Below are 22,890 nucleotides of genomic sequence, written 5' to 3'. Positions count from 1 at the left end.
TTATACTGAAATTTGATTTGTAAGTAACTTTGTGCTTTGGACACAATTTAGGAAACAAAAAGGGGCAAGGTGATTTATATCAAATGGACACTACATCACTACTAACAAGTTAACGTATTTTTAAATACTATTACTGTACTGTTTGCATAAAATATATTTATTAATAAAATAATTAATATTAAAATTTTCTGAAAAATTATTTTTTTAATGTTTCATTAATGATAGACAACAAACAAATATTAAATTTATGCAAATTTTGATAATATTTTTTTTATTATATTATAATAGGCTTTATACTGTAATAGTTATATATGTAATTTATAGAAAAACAATTATAACAAACATGGCTTTAATTAGTTTATAGTATATTTATAGATCAATTAAATTAAATGAGTAAAGTGACACTTATAATGGATTATACTTTAATTAAATTTGTCTACAAATTGAAAGCTTTTAGTTTATTAATTAAATAAATATAAATTTGACATTTAATATATTAACTGATATTATTAATCAGGTCTACAAATGACAAACTTTATCTCTCGACAAATTCAAAGTACAATATATTAAAAGTAGCATTTTTATTAAATTTTTATATAACAATATTAATTAAAAATATAATAACTTTATTTATTAAAAAAAATTGTTTTAAAATGTAATGACAATATAAATTAATTCAAAAGTCATTATTTTTTTTAATTTTACCATAGTTAAAAATAGATATTATTGTCAATGTTTAATTTAATTAAATATTAATCAATTTATATTTATTTGTTTTAGACACTAAAATTAATGAAATAAAAGTTTACCAAAACATTAGACAACAACAATTTTGTTTGTTAGATAATTAAATTTATATTTGAATACTAATCAAACAAAATTGTAATTAACCTTAACTATTGTTATGTCATTTTGTATTTAATAAGTTAGTCATATCTTTTACAATGACTGAAATATTTTGGGATTTCCTCTAATTATAGAAACTATTGTTATTAGAGATTTATATTAACGCTATAATAAATTTAATACAATTAGTACATAATTTTTATTATTCTACATTAATCTAGTATTTTATATAAATTATAATGATTTATGATATTGTATTATATACATATATAATTATATAATACAGTACAATATAATATATTATAATAACAATTAGAAGCTGAAATAATTTTAAGATACAATTTTTCAAATATGAAAAAATTAAATCTTTATGATAATTATATTTTATTTGATATTCTTTTTAAATAAATATCTATATATTCTTATTTATAACAGACAAATATATTTGTATTTTAATATTTAAAAACATATATAATATCAAATAAATTTATATAATATTAAGTATATAATATACTTTTAGTAAACCTTTTATATTTAATTTATCTGATTATATTTTTAAAAACATATATATAATAAAACTAAATGAAAGTTACTCATTGTAAAGCTATTGCTTTATAAATTAGTAATTCATGTGGAAATTTATCTATTATTATAATATTCAGGGATCTCTATATTTAGTTTTTTTTCTTAAAAAATATGTGATAATATTATATTTTATATTTGAATAATTTTTACACAATTATCATTTAATCCACTTATGCATTATGCGAGAGTTAAACAATAATTGAATATTTTATGTTTTACACATAACTACAGTACTGTAATTTTTATATTGTATATAAACAATAACTCAAAACAATGATAATGCACACAAAAAACAACATTATTAGTCTTAAAACTTATATTTGTTTAATGCAATTAACACAAATACAGTTTTTAATATGTTTTTAGTTTAAATTATCAAATAAAATGCTTTATACAAAAAGTTATTTTTAATACATTTCTCTTATTTAAATAAACTATTAGTTTTTAAGCTAATTGCTTAACATATTATTTATTATTACTAATAATATGACAATTATAGTAAAATTGTAATTTTTAATTAAATTTTATAAAAATAATATAAAATTGAAATATAAAACAGATTTGGTTTGAGTTTTTTTAAATTAATTTTTCATTTAAATTATGTAAAGTCTCATACAATACAACTTAATCACAAAACTAAAATTATCTATAATAAAAAAAAACATACTCTTATATTAAAAATAAAATACGGGTGAAAAAACATTTTCACAGAACTATTAATTTAGTGATCTCCCGGTGCCAACAGTTTTAACAAAAATCTTTCTAATAAATACTTAATTTATTTCTCAATTTCTCTTTGTAAACAACTTATAATAGCATTTCTATATGTTTGTGTGTGTGTGTGTGTGTGTGTGTGTGTGTGTGTGTGTGTGTGTGTACAGTATATATATATGTGCATGTGTTTTTTGTGTGTACATACAATCAATAAATTTGTCATCAAAACAAGTGTAAACTTATTGAGTTATATAAATATAGTGTTTAAAAATGTCATTTTGTGTGTATGTATGTGTGTGTGTGTGTGTGTGTGTGTGTGTGTGTGTATGTATGTATGTATGTATGTGTGTAAAATATGTGTGTGTGTGTGTGTGTGTGTGTGTGTGTGTGTGTGTGTGTGTGTGTGTGTGTGTGTGTGTGTGTGTGTGTGTGCGTTAAAATATATTAAAATTTTATAAGTTTACATTTTCTACAAATAAATTTATGTTTCTAAATCACACAATATTTTTTTTAATGAAAAGTTTTACTGTCAAAAAATGTCTTGATTTTTTAAAAGTAATTTTGTCGTAAATAAATTGTAAATATAAAAATCATTTCACATTTAAATAAAATAGCTAAATCAACATTTCTATATAACATTCAACTCTAATCGGTTTTGATTATAATTTATATATATCTGTCATACTATTAATGATAAATTATATATTTTTTTATTAATAATAAATTATAAACAAAACCATGTGATATAAAGTAATCTATATACAGTATAATACAGGTATATATATATATAACTTTAATATAGCTATTAATATAATTTTTATTGAATTTGCAACAAAATTATATTTGTATTACGGTAAATATTTTTTGCAATATACAGTGAATACTATAGTATTATAATAATAATTGTAGTTTTATAAAATCTTTAAAATAGATTTTTATTTTAAAAAAAGTATATTTATAAACATAAAGACAATAACTTTTAGTAAATTATTTTATATTCAAGTACTCACTACAAATTATATAGTATAATATACAAATAATCAACTAATTTAAAAATAATCCCTATAGAATGAAAAAACATTACTAAAAACTTTTATAATGCTTTTTTAAAAAGATATTTTTTGTTTTTATTTTTTTATCGTCCAACACTAAAATAATACATAAATCTATGTTATTATAAATTTGTTTTATATATAAGATTTGGATAATGTATTTTTTTCAAAAAGCAAATAAAATACCATATATTATTTTTAGAATATAAAAAAATAATAATAATACAGAAAATTATAACTAAAATGCATTAGAATAGATATTGTATAACAATGTTTTTATTATTATTTATTATTATTATTATTACTATTCATATTGTATTATTTTGTATATACAGTAATATCATTTGTTATTTTAGAAACAATTTCTGTATAACAAAATATCATAGCAGTCTTGAATAATATGTAACTTTATTATTATTATTATAAGAGTATTTATTTGTTGAGAAATATTTTTTTTTAATTAAAATTTAGTTGTAAATGTTGTAAATTACCAGCATATATAGTAATTTACTTTATAATAGATTACAGATTTTGCATTGCGTTATTAAACTTGAAAGTTTCAATATATTGTGCTAAATGTCTTATATTGTATGCCTATATTTTACTCGATTAATGATTACAATATACCGGTAACAATGTATAGTAATAATATTTATAATATAGAGTACATATGTAAATAAACTTGATTTAAAATTTGCTAATATATTAAATATTTATGACAAGCCATGCGTTTAAAATTATCACAATTAACCAAATTTATCGAAAGATAGCTCAAAAAAGTGTTTACACTATAAATATCAAACATAAATAAATAATATATATATACAATATATTGTCGAAAAAATAATTTATTTAATTAATAGACATTAATGTGAGTATAAATAAATAAATAAATAGTTTGTCTAATATTTTTGGGTTAAATCCAAAAAATGTTGTGACAAATGACACCAATGATAGTAATAAAATACTATTTAATGGCCTACTCTTTAAAAACAAGATTTACGATATTATTTGTATTTATTGTTTGCTATCTGTTGTGGATTCTGTGGAGCTCTGGTAGCTTTGAGCACTGGTAGCTAATTTATCTTTATTTGGTCCGGAACTACTACTACTGCCGCCAAAACCATTTTCCGACGGTATATAACAGACACAACACGAAGGGAACAAAAACTCCGACAGAAACGGACCCTTATATGGATTCCACGGGTCAATGACCAACAGCTTCTGGGTGTTATACCTCTGTCGACAACTACTATGATAACAGGGAGGTATGAAATTACAGTATGAGCCGGTGCCGTGTCGACAGATCACTTCCGTCACGTATTGTTGATAAATTTCCGTATTGATGACGACCAACCATCTACCATTGGTGTTTTTTGACCACCCGGGCCTTATTATTCTAGTAACTGAGTCACATACCAGTCCACCGCTATTGTCATTGGCCAGTGTAGGCATAACTTGGACTTTAAGATCTCGGAATAGCTTCTCCAGCGGCCACTTGTAATATTTGGTTACTTCGGTCACGACTTTACTCGGATAATCTTCTTTATAACTGCAATAATATCGTCCGTATTGAGCACATGTCGGTGCTTTGGTCGTTCCGGAAGGACTACTGTCCTCATCATTGCTGTCATAGTTTTGTGTTCCTCCGTTGCCATCGTCTTTGTCTTCTTCGTCATGACTTTTATGCAAATGACTCGACTGACTATCAGATGGTTTGATATTAGTCGTACTTTGCAGTTGTGACGGGTGTTGTGCTGTCCTAAACCTTTCGGCTCTGAGTGCTTCTGCGGTTACCATTTCTTCTTCATTATTATTATTATTATTTAAATACTTGGCCACCATATTACCCAAATATGAGCTTTCATTAAAAGTTTTGAATCCTTCCTCACCGGTAAGCCATGAAGACATTTGAGACAACTGTTCGTTTCGTGTTAACTCATCTTTTGCTTTATTAATAATTAAATATTAAATAATAAAATTATTTTATATAAATAATGTTATGTCAAATATATTACCAATTTTGCCATAAATTTGTTGAATAAAACGATCACTTTTGATGGCCTCCAATGGTATGGATTTGTTTTGTACGGACTCTACTAAAGACCTAAAATTGTCGCCGTTTTGTAGTTTACCGGAAAATGACTGCGAATTTCGTAAATAAGATGTATTTTCATGTGATATGTCTTTACTTTTTGATGATTCACTAATTATTATAAAGTTTTGTATAACATATATAATGATTAATAGGTATTTAATAAAAATGTTAATCTTTGAATTAATAATAATGTTGTTTAAGATATAATTAAATAATCGATTAATGCATTTATAAGCCATTACTTAGTCTTATATATATATCTAAAAAATACACAAAACTAATATCAAATCAATACTTTTTCACAAATAAACACAACTTTGGACATGAATTTAGTTTCTAAGTTAGATATTTTTAGCTATAGTTTGCTTTTTTCGACAAACGATATACATATTACAGGTATTATAATACTGTATAATACATATATAATTACAAACCGGTAATTATGTTATGCATTCACTGGTCTTATGAATTCAACTGTTAATTTTGAAGTTCATTACAAATATTTAGAAAAAATAGTTATAGTTTTTTGTGTGTATTATTTGTTTTTTAAAAAAGTGTTTATATTTTAGGCTTACATTAGGCAAAATAATATTTGAACACTTTTACACATATATTATATTTGTTTGTGAACATTAAAATTGTCAACAATTTTTTTATCAAGATTTCAACTTAAACAACAATAATAAATAATAATAATCGCTTCAAGCATTTCCGTATAGTAGAGTAAAATACAAAAATAATATATATATTTGATTTTGATAAGCGGTATCATCTGATTCAGTCAACCAAAACTAAATATAGGTCTTGAAAAAAGTTTAATTATTAATTAAAGGTACCAAAAGTGGCGCTTAAATGTCACTTATGTTATCTGAATGATATGAAATCAAAATAATTATCACTTTTTTGAAAGTTATTATTATTTTTTAGTTATTATTATAAATATATTGTGTTATCGAAATATAGTACTGTAGAATTGTTATTATTATTAAATATAATGTATAAAACTAATAAAAGATTGAATGATAATTATTTTTTTTTAAATTATATAATGTCTATTATGATATTAATTAGTTACTAATAACAATATATTTTTATATACTGTACATTTGTATACAAATTTTGTAATGTATAATTTTTAAACTAAAATTGTTGTACAGTATATTATATAAATATGATATACATATTACAAATAGATATAAATTACAATATAATGTAAATTTATTACATCTACAAATTTTTTAGCTATATTTTAAATTAAAGTACAATTGTAAACACTATACAGTACTATTGAATAATTAATGTCTTATAAATATATGCCATTCAAAACTATAATCAACATTATTTAATAATTTATATTGATTTATGTTATAACAAACTGTATTTATTTTACTTGAGTCAAAGTTAGACTTAGTTATAAAAATAAAAAATAAAACTTTAATAAAATAATTACAAGTTGTCTAAAATTAATATTTTGTTTGTTAATAAATAATATATTTGACAAATTATTGATGTTACTTATTATATGTCACAATAATTAGAGCTTAAATATATGTACAATAGTTTAAAATTTACATAATTAGATGTTTTAACAAAATACAAGCTAACAAATACTATACATAATTTGGTTGTAATTATAACTATAGATTTTTATTTTTTATGTTCAAATAGCTTATATTTTGTAATATACATATAATACAAATATTATTAATTACAAAGATTATAATCTTATATATTTTATTTCAAATAAATTCATTATACTGTATATTAAAAGTAATATAAAAAACATTTACTAAAAATATTTATTAACTTAATAAAAAATAATTCATACGTTATATATACAGATATTAAGTAGTGGATTGTTACATTTTAATAATTTAATATTAAATAAACTGTACATGATAATTTATTTTAAAAACCTGTAAAATACTCATAAATGTATGGCATTTTAGTTATACTTTTTATTTTAGTAAAAAATCAAATAATGATATAATTGAAAAAAAACATTATTATTAGTAAAGCGAGTGGCGATTGACGTAATTAACAAAAACGGACAAAATGTTACCAAAAAAAAGTTAAATTTATTAAAACTATATCAATATCAACAATAATAAAAACATTTTCATTTTAATTAATTAAATCATATATAATGTATGATATTTTTTAAATTATGAATAAAATATGAGTAGTTTTTTAGATATTAATTATTTAAAATTAAACGATTAAGACATGAAATTATGTTTATATATATTGATTCACACCTTCTTCCCCAACCTTTTCACTATTTCTGTTATAATTTGTTAACTAAATAAAAGTTAATATTATATATAAATAAGCGATTAGTTTATATAAGTTTTATTAATATTTAATTTGATTTAATAATATAAATATAATTCATTTCAATGTCTACTAACAGATGTCGACAAATATGTGTTGTATTAGTGTTGATAAACAATACAATCACGTGATGTATATGAATGGACACAATGACCGGTCGATCACTTGATTTGGTGACCACTTTGATGTCACCGCATGTTTGACATAATGTCTATCATTGCATTGAAGCCACGGAAGAAAGTGGTCCTCAAACTCGATGGCGTTCAACAAATGGTAAACAAATTGTCGGTGATATTAGTGATTATATAATATTTTTTATTAAGAAATGGCCAAAACTTTGTCTGTCATTGGATGAGACAATTAGTACAGACGGTGATGACGATGGCGACCACAGGGACAACAAATTGACGACACAGTCGACTGTGAAGAAACCGGCAGAAGTCTGTGACAAATGTGTTGTCTTGAAGCGAATGGTCTGTTTTAAAGATATAGCCATCGAGAGGTTGACCGACGATAGGGACCAATTGAAAGTGAAACTTACGAAACACCACAACAAGAATATTGAGCTAAAGCTTAGACTTAAAGGACTTGAATCTCAACAAAAACAAGAAGTAGAAAAAGAAGAAGAACAACAACAACAACAACAAGAAAGACGTTTTAATTGTGATAATTGTATGAAAACTGAACTTAAATACAAAGATCTTATCGCCACTAATGAAGAATTAATGGCAATTAATAGACATCTGAGACAACATTTGGATCATTTAAGACATGTATTCAACGAGTTTCACAACAATTCCGGTGAAAGTACGGGTAATACGACAGCTCTTAATGTGACTTCAAGTACATCCACTACAGACTCAACGACTCAATCGATGTCTAAGACGTTAACTCAGTCTAAGAGTACGTCAACTGATCCAATAGTTATTCAAACAAATAGTAATACTAACGCTGTTTCATCCATAGTTGATGATAGTGTGGAACTGTCATCAATTGATAAAAGTTTTGAGATTTGGTATAATAAATGATATCAAAAGTGTTTTTAATCACAGGATTGAACAAAACTTTTATTTTTTATTTTTTCAAATATCACTTCAAATAAGAATTTTTAGTATTATATTTACCGTTATATTTATTTACATTTTTTGCTTATATCTAATCATTTATAATACTAAATTATTATATATTATTTTAAAAATTTAAATGCATTTAAAACCTGGTTTTTTTAGTTTTATTTAAATAATAATAATTAGCAGTTTTTTGTTAAAATCAAAACAACATTTAAATTATTGGTTATATTATTGTTGAAATAAGACTTAATTTTATTCTGTAGTAATATAATATTTAATTATTAACTATTAATCTGTTTAATGACAAAAATCACTCTTAATGTGAATTAAATAATAAACTATTAAACATTAAAAAATCTATTGAAACACAGTATTATTTTTTTAATTTGAAGTTAACTTCAAATATGTTTGACTAGATTTTTTTAATTTGACTAAATTTATGGTAATAATGATAGAAATGTGTGGTCAAAATAGTGTCATTTTGTGTCATCACTGGTGAGATGTCATATGTCTCGTGAGATGATGTCTTTCTCTGAACGTTTCATTACATATATTACATCTGAGTTTTTCTTCCCTTTTCTTTTTTATGGTGTCGCCACCAATAGTGGTCTTATGGTGAGATCGCATGTGATAAACCAAATCGGATGTCATACGAAAAGATGCGTTGCATTTGGCGCACCAATTGGTTGTCGGGAATGTCAATGCGGCCAACGATGGCGGCAAATATGGTAACAAAGTGTTAGATACCAATGGTTTACTGTGAGTACTAGACAATGATGTGGGAATGGTTGCAGTGCTGGGCATTGGAAATGTCATAGGATTAAGCAATGAATTACTGGCCGCTGAGGAAGTGCCCGAAGTTAACATTGAAGTAGTGGCCATACGTTGATAGAGTGTGGAGAAGTCGTATGGATTTGTTATTGAATTAATTTTGTTGTCAACTTTCTTGAAAGCACTCGACATCATTGCAGTGGACATCATATTACTATGTGTTTCAAGTGATGTAAGACTTGGTTTACGTGATGTAAGAGTCGGTGATTTTGGCCGATGAAAAGCACTCGAATCGATGACCATTTGATCACATTTTACCGATTCATGTGGCGATAACTTATTGCGTTTAGTGCCGGGAAACGACTCGTTTGACTCTTCTCTTACAAGAGACGCGATATCAAAGCCACGCTTTTTCTTGGTTATTGGCTTTACTTCAGATGTCGATCCGTTACTCGTGGAGGTTATGCCAGTAGTGGCACTGGATTTTGAATCTGTGTGTCGGCTATTGTTATTTGTAGTCAACGGTATTGAATCAATTTGAATACGTTTTGGACAAATGCATAATATATGAGTGACCACACAATTGCTGTATAGAAAGACTTGATTACAGAGCGGACAGAAATATCTGGTGCTTCCGTTCAGACAACTGGACGAACCACTGGGCAGTCGGCTCTCCAAGTCGTGGCTAAACCAGGCGTAGAGTTTGCCTGTTTCTGGTGGTGTTTGACTGTTAGACGAGTCGTTATTTAGGTTAATATCACGCATTGCTTTGAAATAAAAGTTTCCGTTTTTGTAAATTACTTTCAGATTTTGTTCGCCAGAATGCCGTGCGATCTCTACTTTGGCGAATAGTTGATCCATTGGTGAACTGTTTGTGTTATTATTATTATTATTATCGTCATTATTATTAGTGTCGCATGACTTGAGTGATAACCAATGTAATGGATTATGAAATGGTCCAAAAAGCTGTCCTTTCGATATGTTTGTCGTCATAGTAGTCGTTATGGTCTGTGACGGACTGTCGATGGTATTACCGGCATCTGATTCACTTCCCTCAGTCATTATGATGTAATTATTGCCACAATAAATATGATTATAAGAGTGGTTTCAAATAAGTCGCTTAAACAGCTTTCATCTCCCTTTCCCTTTACTAATTCATTTCATCTGAAACTAAGACATAAAGAGATTGAGAGTTATTTATGATATAAATTATTTATTAATCGATAAAATTCTTTGATAACAACTATAAGAAGTATATATAAATTATATATAAAGTTTATATAAGTATATCTATTAAGAATATTCTGTTTGTTCAGACATTATGTTTGTGTCTCTCATATTTTGAAGTCAAACGGCAAATAGTGATAAGTTTTGTGCTCTCAATTTATTCAGCAAATAAACTCAACAATAACTCTCAGTCAACTATCAGAGTATTTATATAATATATAAACATAAATATAATATATATTTATATTTTCGTATATCAAATATGAATAAACTTCTAGTTATATGATTCACAAAAATCTAACGTCAAATGCGATAAAAATAAGTTTATGTATAAATATATATAAAGTATATATACATATATACAGTATATATGACTCGATTATGTATATTTTATATATGTTATATAATATATACACACTAGTATACTATTCATTAGGAGGCCAGGCATTTAAAGGCGAGGGGAACGGGAGAGAAAAAGTATAGACGAAGTCGAGCGCAATATACGAGTGAATACATACAGTGAGTACTTTATATATATACCGTATATTGTAAAATATATACAATATATATGATAGCAAAAAGCCTCTGCATTGGTATATACTGTATATATATATATATATAATGGCAAAAACACGATGAGATGCTCTCATCTCTTTCCGCTCCGATTCCTTAATTTGCATTTCAATGTAACATAATGTAGCCTTTATGCCTACCATTCCATATTGACAACCAACCAGTGCTCTATTGTCTACTACTATACCATCACCACTACTACTACCCAAATATCAAGATTAAACTGCTTAGACTATGTATACTATATATTATACATACTGTATATATATTTCCCATTTCTTTATGATTAAACAGAGGCTTCTACTCAATAATGAATTGCAATTTTCATCAATGGGTGACTCGATTTTAATTGCTTTTTATATTATACTAAATAATAACAACATTTGTTAGCTATTATTTTAACATTAATATGTATTTTGTAACAGATATTCATAAATATGTATAACAAAACATAAAATAATTAGTCAATAATTTCAAACATATATGAATTTATTAGTTAATCACATATTGTTACAAAACTATATTTTGCATAAATTATTTCTTTATAAACAAAATTCAACAAATGTTTTATTTATTAATATCGATTAATATAAATTTTTATTATTTTGAATCATTTTTTATTTTATACACAAATAGTATTTTTAATAATGATATATAAATATTTTATATTTATTATTATTATTTTATTTTACTATATTTTAAACTTTAAAATAAAAACTTGAATAATTTAACTTTTAACTTAATTTAGTTTTTCTTATAAATTATTAATTTTTTCACTATATTAATCAAATATTTACTATTTACTTTTTTATATGTTTACTAATAAATAAATATTAATAAACTTGAAAAAGTAATGTAAAAAATGTGTAAAATTTGAAAAACATTGTTGACAACATAAAAACTTATTTAATTTCCAGTCAATCTGTAATATTTATTTATATAACAAATAACAAAACATAGCATTTATGTCAACAATAGGGTAAAGATATTCAGTGTTTGACAGAATAACTAAATAAAAATAGATAAACATTTAATCCGCGAAAAAAAGAGAGAAATAATTAATTGAAAAAAAGGAGAAAAAATATTGAATGAAATGAATGACTGAATGAATGGAGAAAATGTTTGAAAAGAGCTTTTATGAGATGAGATATATATTGTGTATATAAAAGAAGTTAATGTGTATAGCATTAGCTGTAAAGGCAACCAATTTTTATTATTAAATTCAGTGATGAAAAAGAAGTTGTGACTTAAAGGCCAGGACAGGGAGTATACAATCTGTGTCAGCTCTCTCTCTCTTTCTTTCTCTCTATCTATCTATCTATCTATCTCTCTCTCTCTCTCTCTCTTTCTCTCCCCTTCTCTAAACACTGAGATAACAGCCCTAAAGCGTTAAGCACTTAAAGCTATTGGAGTTTAAGTCCGAAATAAGCTTAAAGTGAATAAAACTTGACATCAAATAAATGTGACATCAAATCCATGCAATTTTAGCAATACGTTTGCCAATTTGATACACAACTATTTGGATGTCTTTAAAAATAAGTTTAACTCTTATAATATACAATACAAACAAACTTACCCAATAAGAAGTAGTCATCAAGTGATACATTTCCAAGTGATATAAACACATAAACACTATAAAGTTTTATGTACTGTCGATACCATCCAATGAATATAAGGTAATCAATAAAAAGATGTTATGATAGAGACAGTGACAGGTTTTTACTTCAAATGTGTGTTTCAACGATGTTTTGAATATCTTATGGATAACAATAACGATAACAACTTATAGACCCAACAAATGCACAAATAAAGAGATGATGACTGACTGAGAGTTGTTAGTATAGCGATGGATGAATAGATAACTGAATGTCTGTGTGTGTGGAGAGGCTGAGGATGAAAGTGGAGACGAGCTTAGACTGACTGAGAACTTGGAGAGTGGAGTCGACTATATGTGTATATCGTTGGAGAAGCGCAATGAGGAGGAGCTGTTAGGAGTTGTGAACCACTCAACTATAATACTGTATAATAGGACGACTGCTACTAATTCCCAGTTATTTTGTCGGATTGCCTGCCATTCCCCACTCCATCACCACATTTGCACCCATTATATTGATATCACATTATTGCTACGGTATGCTAGACATCCCAAAAAACACATTACCAGCACTACAGTATTGTATAGTATATATATATATATTATATTGTATATTTTGCAATCAAACATATTATTTTATTTTATTTAACTTATTGTTTATGATAAAAACAATTTTAATTGTAATTAGATTGTCGAGTAATTAAATATTAAAATTTTTAAATTAGTTTCAGATAACAAATATAAGCCAAACCCCATTAATTTTTTTTTATATCATTTAGTGATAAATTATTCACACAAGAGTTTAGATGATAATGATTTTGAATGATTGAAAGCATTTGCGATAGAAATATATGAAAATCAACTGAGATTTAAAACATGTTATTATTATTGCCTTAAGGTTTATGTACATACAGTTGTTATACAGTTATACTTATTTATATGCATATAGTTGTTATACAAAACAATCAATGGGAGAGAGAGAGAGAGAGAGAGAGAGAGAGAGAGAGAGAGAGAGAGAGAGAGGAGATGTTGGATGTGTGGAGGACTAGTAGTATATGTGAGATATAGAGATGAGTTGATCGCATGGATGAGTTATGTCGGAACCAATTTTCTTATTTCCCTTTCATTTAGTTTCAGTTAATCTTAAGCCTTATAAAATACTGTACTATACTATATACTAAACTATCATTTTTTTATGTCGATCCCTTATTTGATTAATTGATGCGGATTTGCTTCAATGCATTTTTGTGCACTACATCTGCGACAACACAACATTGCAGACACAATATAATAAAATAGTGGCAAACATTTGGGGCACATCTTCTCTCTCATTTTAATTAACAACTTAGCCATAAATCACAGGCTTCTCTATAACACATCCAACACTACCGGCCCCAACAGTTATGTTATGTGTGCACACAATGTGCGGTCTAAATGCAAAAACCACTAAAAGCATTGTCAGTAAAAAATGTTTTTTAATATAATAGAAGATAATAGTGTTGTTCAGCGCCTAAATGACATCTGTTTTAATCAAAAACAGTAGTTTTTTCTATGGTTTACAATATACAGTATATATATATTATAAGTTTATAGTAAACACAATGTTCTATGGGTTGAAGTCGATTGAAATAATAATAACAAAAAAGTGATGATAACAGTGATTGTTACTAATGAGACACTATTTTCTTATCGCTGCTTAAAAATGGGCTCTTTTTTAGGACAAAATATAGTGTGATATGTCATATACGGCTCTTAAATGAATACTTTTTAATGTGATATTGTGCTCACTTGTATAAAAACAGATATATATATATATATATATATATATATAGAGAGAGAGAGAGAGAGAGAGAGAGAGAGATCAATGAAATGTAAGTTTGTGTTTGCTTTAGTTATTTGTTGAGTGGGTGAGTGAGTGAGAGACGAGTGAATCGATACGAGAGTTAGTGCTAACAAAATATCAATTGCTTAAAGTGGAAGAAACGCTGAGATTTGAGTTGAAAAAAGAAAAGACAGAAAAAATATGAGATTTTATTTGTTTGTGAATATATGTTGTTATATGTATGTGACATAAGCACTGGCAGACAAACTGTATGGATGACTGAATTTTCTACTATATGTCCACTACTACTATACTTTGTACTATCAGTACATCACATATGCTCTTATATAGAGAAAAGACAAGATTTGTTGGCATATAAAATATGAAGCCCTGTAGGCATAGATATAGCCAGAAAAAACTATATATAAATATAATATAAGCAATAACTGTGTATTTTATATGTATTTGTAGTTAAAGCGTAAGGATGTCTACTATCGGAGCACTTGGAGTCAGAGCATATCAATGAGCGACAAATCGATGACCGACTACTGCTATAATAATGTTAGGCAAAAATAGATCTACTGTTTAAATACCATTGACTCACAATATAGATGTAGTTTGCGTTGATTTTTGATATTATTTGTAACAAATAAAATATGAAATTTACATGCAATGAGATGTTCAGTGTGTATAAAGCTCATGGAGTAAAGCTTATACTATCATAGAGAGCACAGGGAGCACAAGTCGCTATCGAGGGACGAATTTTAACAGATGTTTTCAAGAGGACCTATTGTACCGACAGATGTTTTGTACTGCACTACTTGACTATATGTTTGGTTCAAACAATAAACAAAATTGGCTAATATTATCAAATCTAATCAATACTGGGATTTAAATTAAAAGCAAATCACATCTCAAATAACTTGTTTTCCATTCAATGAAAGACTTAACCAAATACTCTTTAACCGCAAACCTATGCAAACCCTATAATAATGTAATTTATTTTTTATATGTATTTATATAAAAAACATTTTGAATGTATATTACAGTAATTTTGTCTTATATCCGGCAATTTATTGAATGTTTGTTTTTTATATGAAAGACAAAAACATCGATTATAGAGAGTCTATCAGTCTCTGTCAGTGTCAACGGGTGGTCAATACCAATGATCTTACAACTAGAAAGAGAGAGAGAGAGAGAGAGAGAGAGAGAGAGAGAGAGAGACAAAAACACATATATAGACAACAAAATATAATTACCATTTATCTCTTTATTTTCTCTCTCTCTCTCTCTCTCTCTCTCTCTCTCTCTCTCTCTTTCTTTCTTTCTCTCTCTGATCAGGGATTTGTAACAAACAGTATTAATACCAGTGTTTATAGTACTACAACATTATTTTCATTGCACTGATGGCAATACCCTTATATACTGTATATACTATATATATAAAGATAATATAAAAACCGAAGAGTAACTACAACTTTGACAATACAATGAAGTGAATGAATAAGAAATAAACAATAGTTACGACAATACTCAGTGATCATCCAAATGATGGTGAAGTCAGCAAACAATGTTAGTTGTCGTGAGCTAACTGTTTGTTACTAAACAATCAGTACATTACAAACATCATTGACATCATCCGCATTATCCCTATTGTAACACTTATAGAGAATCAATGGATAAAAACGGAGAGAAAATTATCGGAAAAATGAATAAAAAACTATAAAAACCTTAAGCAATACTATTCAGTAATGTATTGTTGTGTCGTTTTGTTTGATTTTTTCTGGTATTTAGTTTAGTTTTACTTCAATTTGTTATTACACTAGTATTAGTGTATTGAGTTTAAACTCTATATGATATACAATTTAAAAGGAAATATATATATATATATATATATATAGATATTAATGGTTTTTCATTTCTTATATAAAAAAGTATCCAAAAAAAAACGATAAGTTTGTTGTGTTGTTTAGTATGTGTTTTTGTGTGACACTCAATATTGATTAGTTAGACGATTGTCGTGTAAAAAGACAGATATATAGCTGCAGTGCCATCGATGCCATCCATACAACCAAACATAACTCTATAGAGACAATACTGTTGTTCCCAATGTGTTGTTACAAAACACGATTGACACAAACGTTTCGTAAGTCTCAGTAGTTTCAGCTATTTCTCGGCATTTGTTTTGTTATATATAGCGCTTATTGATCACCAAAACATAATAGCAGTTATGGGGAGATGAGAGAGACATAAAAATAAGACATTCCTATGTTATTATAATAATATGAATCGACAAAAACTATGTGACAATCATTTTATTCCACTAACAATACATCTGTTTGTCAATGAAAATACAAACAATCAAAAAACAAAATGTTTGACAAACTATTATATAGTGAATGAATGAGAGATGATGGGAGAGAGAGAGAGAGAGAGAGAGAGAGAGAGAGAGAGAGAGACTCAAAGATTTCGTTTTCATATAAATTTAATTTTCAAACCAATTGCTTAACACTTAATATCTATATATAAAATATATACTGTGAAATACTCACACATTTCTACATTACATTAAATTGCAATACATTACAATTGTCTCTTATATAATAGCATATCGACTATTTTTGTTTGTTTGTTTGTTTGTAAAGCACAAACTTAATATAATTATAGATATTAAGTGTAATCACTTAAATTGCTTTTTTGTTCATTAAATTGACAGCTATTTTTTAATCATATAATTAACGTAATTGAATGTTTTTGAACTTATACTTTGAAACAATTGAGTTTATTATAATTAATTATCATTAAAATTAATTCATTAGGAGATATATTTTATTAGTTATTTAAGAATAAATTAGTAGAGATTATAATCGATTTTACATTAATATTTAATTGATTATCTATTAATATACAATGTATACTAACATAATTTATTATAAGTAGATATTTATTTCTAATTTATTTGCTTTATTGGATAATCAATTGTAGATATAATATGTATTCATTATATTATTATACTGTAGTTATAGAGTAGATATATATTTACTGTAGATTTATATTGATAGTGTTATAAATAGATTTTTATACAGAGATTTATTTTGATTTAAATCTTGTATTTACTGTCTTTACAGTATGTATTGTTTGACACCACATTTACATAGATATTAGTCTATTTAACGTTCAAAAAATTACAAGAAAAAGATTTTCTAGTGATGAGAGAGAGAGAGAGAGAGAGATAGCAAGTGTTTAATTTGCAATTCATGTCATTTTATAGCCATAAGCTGAGAATAGTATCTAACATTTTGTTAAGATATTTGATTAAAAAAAATTGTGAGACAAATGTTTTGATTCACATTATATCATATAATATTATATAAAATAAAATAGAAAAACAGCACAAAAAATGGTTTCAAATCTCTTTATTTTATTATTGATTTTGAATAACAAACAATTTCTTGGTATTTATTAAAGTATTAAATATCAAATTTTAAAAACATTATTCTGTATAAAGAAAATTATTATTATTTATAATGTATATAAAATTATAAAAATTATAATATATTCTGTCATTAATATTTGTAAATCTAAAACTACAGAAAATTATTTAAAATATATCTAATTTTTGAAAATATCAATTAAAAAGATCTAAATAATGTATTATTTATCACATGACTTGTAAGTCATCTCTTTAGGAAAATGGGCACCAATTTGTTGGATCACTTGCTGTGCCGCATAAACACCACTTTCCACACAAGTTTCTAATGGCTTATCACTAACTAACTGAGCGATATATCCGCCGACAAACGCATCACCCGCACCAATGGTGTCCACAATTTTACTTTCTTCGACCACCGGTACAGAGAATTCAAGAACTTCGGAACTGCCAGTCGAGGCCACCAAAACACTTGCCGCTCCCTGAGTGTAGACCACCTTTCGTCCGGTTTTCCGATTGGACTTCAGATTAGCGGTCAGTCTTGCGATTTCTTTTATGTCATTTGTCTATTAGTTGAATAAATAGTTACAATTGAAAAATCACTTCAATGTTCATACCTTCCATCCATTCAATTCTGCAAAAGCGGCCGCTTCGGTCTCATTGCCGAAAAGTATGTCTACATATGGAAGTACTTCAAGAAGTTGTTTGGAAAACACTTGACTAATATAAGGCGCCGACAGATTCATAGTAAACAGTTTACCGTCGCTGTTGTGCACATGTTTGGCCACCAGAAGAATCGATTCGGTACTAACCGCCAAATGATATCCTGTCGTATAGAATATTCTGGCCTTTTCTACGTAACCGAAGTTATTGCGTACGTGTTCAATGTCAAACTTTTGGGATGCGCCCAAATAGGCCACCAAAGATCGGCACGTGTTGTTGTCTGATATGAGACACGCGCACGTGCCCGTTGGCGTGTCGGCATCAATACGATAAACGGTGTTGAGGCCAACTTCATGCGAGTTATTGGCCATAATTTTACCGAACTCGTCGTCGCCGATACCGCCCATGAATGTACAGATGTGAGTCTTCTTTAGCATCCATTGTATGGTCCGCAATGTGTTTTGACAACTGCCGCCGGCTATGTATTTACATTCAAACTGTGAGACCACTTCTTTGTAGAGATTCTCGTGAGAGTCATCCGCCAGAATAGCATCGTTGGCCTTCAGTGACCATTTCTTGAGGAAGTCATTATCGACCGAACAGGTGATGTCCAGCAATGGGTTTCCCAAACCAAATACTATTCCTTCACTAAATAACAATTTCCGGGAAAATCGGGTTTTAATTAAGTTATGATAATATCATTAAATAGTATTATATTTAATAATAAAACACAATATTTTAATTCATACCTTAATTGAGACATTTTGATGATGCAGTCAATTATAGAAATTTTTATAAACTATTTATTAATTATTGGAAAAATGACAAAATGACATTGCTAATATTAATATATAATATGATAAATGCTAATTATTTTAGATTTTGTACCATGCATATTTTATTATTTGTGTTTACATCAATAACGTTATAAAATACTATAATATTTTGGATTTATTTAGCAATAATAAACTAAATTAATATTTAAATTAACATAAATTAATAATTAGTATTTTTTTTATAAAGATTTTTTTAATTTCAAATTAACAAATGATTAATAAATTTATCGGAAATTATTTGTTATTTTTTTTTGTATATTAATAATACAGTTGTTGTGACAAATCAATGATTGATGCGATCTATGGGACAAATAGTTGATCACTAGAGACATCCAAAGCCATGAATTTGTAGCAAAAGATATGAAAAGTTTATTTGCAATAGACTTGAATGACAAAGACATTTGACATTTGAGACAAACTATTAATTTGATTGTATAGTTGAGAACTGTTACTATTGTTATGATTAAGAATCTGATGATATTAACTATTAATAGACTAAATATTTGTTGCGATAATATTTATGAGATTTTCTAATAATTAAAAAAATTGTTTATTTTTTGTTATTTTAAGAATATCAATATAATTATAATAATATAACTGTAAACATATTCATAACTTATAAAACATACAATATTTATATTATTTATATTGTAGATTTTAAAAATATATATATTCCTATTTTTTGAAACATAATTTAACAAATTATGATAATAGATATTTAATTATTTATACATTATATCTATTATGCTTATTTTAATAAAATACAATAAAAATTTAGTTTCAAAAATTATAATCATTATTTTGATTTATAGTTTAGTTTTTATTGCAGACCAATATTTTTTAATTGTTTAAATATTATTAAAATCTCATAAACCGGTGCTTAACCTCCAAAAACTAATAATTTTCTTGAGTAATCAATTATGTGAAACAATTGATTAAAAATCTCTAAGTTTAATCTATTGATAATATAATTTTATGTTTATAATCACTATCACTAACTAATGTATTTTATAACAAATATAATTATAAGTTTGATTGATTTTGATTTTTTTTTTTCATATAATTTACCTGTACATCTATAATAATTTATTATTATAAAACTTGATTTAACTTAACTAGTTTTTACAAGTTGTTAGTGATATGAATAAGAGTTATTTTAAGACATTTAATTATTTATGCAAAAATTACTTAATTAAAAATTTTAAAAATTGTTTTTTTTGAAAGTGTGACACAAAAAAATAATATATTTTCAAATAATAGTAAATTTATATTATGCATCTATTTGCAAATACTGTATTATTAAACAAATAATTTTTATACCTTTAATTAGTTATATAACTATTTATGAATACGAATTTATTTATACAACGATTCAATACGAATAAACATATTATATTTAATTTTCTGATATTGAATAAATATTATATAATAATTATGTGTTTATCCCACACTTGCATTTAAAATTACAGATATATTTAGTACATTGTATTTTAAATGCTGTTTATTCATTTAAAATTACTATAAATGTTTTTTTTGCAAACCATATGTTTTCAAAAGTAGCTATTTTGAGCCAAAATTTAATGATTCAGATGAAAATAATAAGCTTTAGTTATTTTACATATTATACTATTATTATATAATTTTAATATAATAATACTAAAAAATATTTTACAATATATTAATAATATAATAAGTAGTGTTGAGAAAGGGGTGTGTGAGTGATAAAAAAAATTAGTAAAATAATTTATACATTAGTGATGTGATTACAGGCTTATCTCAGGTAAAGCACCCAAAAAAGTGTTAGCCCTGTGCTGCAGAAATTGGATCGATTGGTTCAGAGCTCGTGAACCCTGTCTTCAGCTTAGATGAGCTCCCACTTCGTGACAACCGGTTCTTCGGCTCACAAAACCGGTAAAACAATCAATTATTATATAATTACTCAAAACAGGCAAATGTCTAGTACTATAAATACAGTATTATACCTGTACTGTACAATAGGTATGGTATATGACATACAGTCAATTGCACGACTCGATTGCCAAATATATTTACATTAATTATTTGACACTCAGATTCCCAAACATTTGCTACAAATCGTTGCACTTTTACTTTTTCATGTGTTTAAAAATAAATAAGTTTTTTAAATGTCTAAAAAACTTTTTTTTGTTATAATAAGCGTTAATAATAAAAAACATTAAATTCATAATAAAAAAGAATAATATTTTTTAAGTTACTATTTTGTACCGCAATATATTGTTATAAATTTGTTCAAATGTTGATATAATTTTGTTTTTTGTAATAATACTGTTATATCAGTTGTATCTTAGATCTATTATTATATGATAACATTTATATCATTTATATACAACAATAATAATCTCTTAACTATAATCTAATATATAAAATCTAATAAAGTATAGCTATTTTTTGCTGTTATAAAAGCATTGTTAAATAAAAACTTTTGTTATGATTGAATTGATATAACGATTTCCTTAAATATATATTACAAAAAAACTTAGATCGAGAAGTAAAAAAACTTAAACTATTTCATCGGTAGGTGTGAGCTGTTTGTGTGGTGGATGTCTGTGCTCTCCAGTGTTGACGGATTACTCTAAAACAGGACTCCAGTGAACTTTCCTCTCATTTGGGACACATATGTAAGGACGGACTGGTTGTGATTTCATGTATTTGAAAAAATTGTGAACAATTTTCTAAATTAAATTTCATTTTTTTTATTGTAATACTTTTTTGTGTAATTAATATTTACTAAATGAATGGAAAATATTTGGCACAAATTCATGTCAACCAAAAACATTTAGTCAATAACTTTATTATTAATAAACAAACTCTTCCTAAGAGACAATATCCAGAAGTCATTGCACTTCCGGACGACAAAATCACTGTAACAAAGACTGAGATCATCTCTGCCACAAATGCTGAGCCTATCAGTCAATGGTGTTGGTGTTCGAGCACTGGTATCTCAAAACAGTCCGACCAATGGAAGGATCGATCGGTCAATAAGCGACCGGTTATCCATTCGACACCCAAACCGTCCAAAACTAATTGTTTTATATGTGACTCCAACAGTGAAATCTATTATAACGTGAATACCAGTGATGATGAATGTGTCGATTGTTTTTGTGAAACATTTGTCAAATCAATGTTTTGTATGCTTTTAAAGCCATATACCTGGTGTTTGGCTCCTTAAATATTTTTTAATATTTTTATTTAAATATTACTAATCTTAGAAATTATATTTATAAAAATATAAGTTT

The 22,890-nt window shown here is 26.2% G+C and overlaps 3 protein-coding genes across 3 annotated transcripts; 1 reads left to right on the top strand and 2 right to left on the bottom strand.

Moving 5' to 3' along the window:
* The first annotated feature begins 7,735 nt into the window (after positions 1 to 7,735).
* On the top strand, positions 7,736 to 8,657 carry LOC128964114 (probable inactive serine/threonine-protein kinase bub1). The gene is made up of 2 exons (XM_054310671.1): positions 7,736 to 7,902; positions 7,953 to 8,657. The coding sequence occupies exons 1-2, from the start codon at positions 7,825 to 7,827 to the stop codon at positions 8,655 to 8,657; spliced, it is 783 nt and encodes a 260-aa protein (XP_054166646.1). The 5' UTR covers positions 7,736 to 7,824.
* Positions 8,658 to 9,188: 531 nt separating this feature from the next.
* LOC128963954 (PR domain zinc finger protein 8-like) lies at positions 9,189 to 13,144 on the bottom strand. Its single transcript, XM_054310505.1, has 2 exons — positions 12,847 to 13,144; positions 9,189 to 10,640 (listed from the first exon to the last, which is right to left on the bottom strand). Exon 2 carries the CDS (start codon positions 10,530 to 10,532, stop codon positions 9,189 to 9,191), a length of 1,344 nt encoding a protein of 447 aa, XP_054166480.1. The 5' UTR covers positions 10,533 to 10,640; positions 12,847 to 13,144.
* A 5,196-nt stretch (positions 13,145 to 18,340) lies between these two features.
* On the bottom strand, positions 18,341 to 19,635 carry LOC128964113 (adenosine kinase-like). The gene is made up of 3 exons (XM_054310670.1): positions 19,529 to 19,635; positions 18,734 to 19,427; positions 18,341 to 18,682 (listed from the first exon to the last, which is right to left on the bottom strand). Exons 1-3 carry the CDS (start codon positions 19,540 to 19,542, stop codon positions 18,341 to 18,343), a joined length of 1,050 nt encoding a protein of 349 aa, XP_054166645.1. The 5' UTR covers positions 19,543 to 19,635.
* Positions 19,636 to 22,890: the final 3,255 nt, after the last annotated feature.

This window comes from Oppia nitens, unplaced genomic scaffold, assembly GCF_028296485.1.
Source record: "Oppia nitens isolate AA-2021 unplaced genomic scaffold, nextdenovo-longstitch-racon4-pilon3 scaffold8_pilon_pilon_pilon, whole genome shotgun sequence".
In the NCBI taxonomy this organism is placed as follows: Eukaryota; Metazoa; Arthropoda; class Arachnida; order Sarcoptiformes; family Oppiidae; genus Oppia; species Oppia nitens.
The sequence above is the reverse complement of the archived record's forward strand: the minus strand, read 5'-3'. Positions and strand labels throughout refer to the sequence as shown.

What these genes read in the sequence shown, in the direction of transcription:
- LOC128963954 (XM_054310505.1), bottom strand. Translation starts at nt 10,532, where the DNA reads ATGACTGAGGGAAGTGAATCAGATGCCGGTAATACCATCGACAGTCCG.
- LOC128964113 (XM_054310670.1), bottom strand. An exon ending in CAGAATTGAATGGATGGAAG is followed by an intron (nt 18,683 to 18,733) that starts GTATGAACATTG and finishes TTCAACTAATAG; the next exon opens with ACAAATGACATAAAAGAAAT.
- LOC128964114 (XM_054310671.1), top strand. Translation starts at nt 7,825, where the DNA reads ATGTTTGACATAATGTCTATCATTGCATTGAAGCCACGGAAGAAAGTG. An exon ending in TCGATGGCGTTCAACAAATG is followed by an intron (nt 7,903 to 7,952) that starts GTAAACAAATTG and finishes TTTTTTATTAAG; the next exon opens with AAATGGCCAAAACTTTGTCT.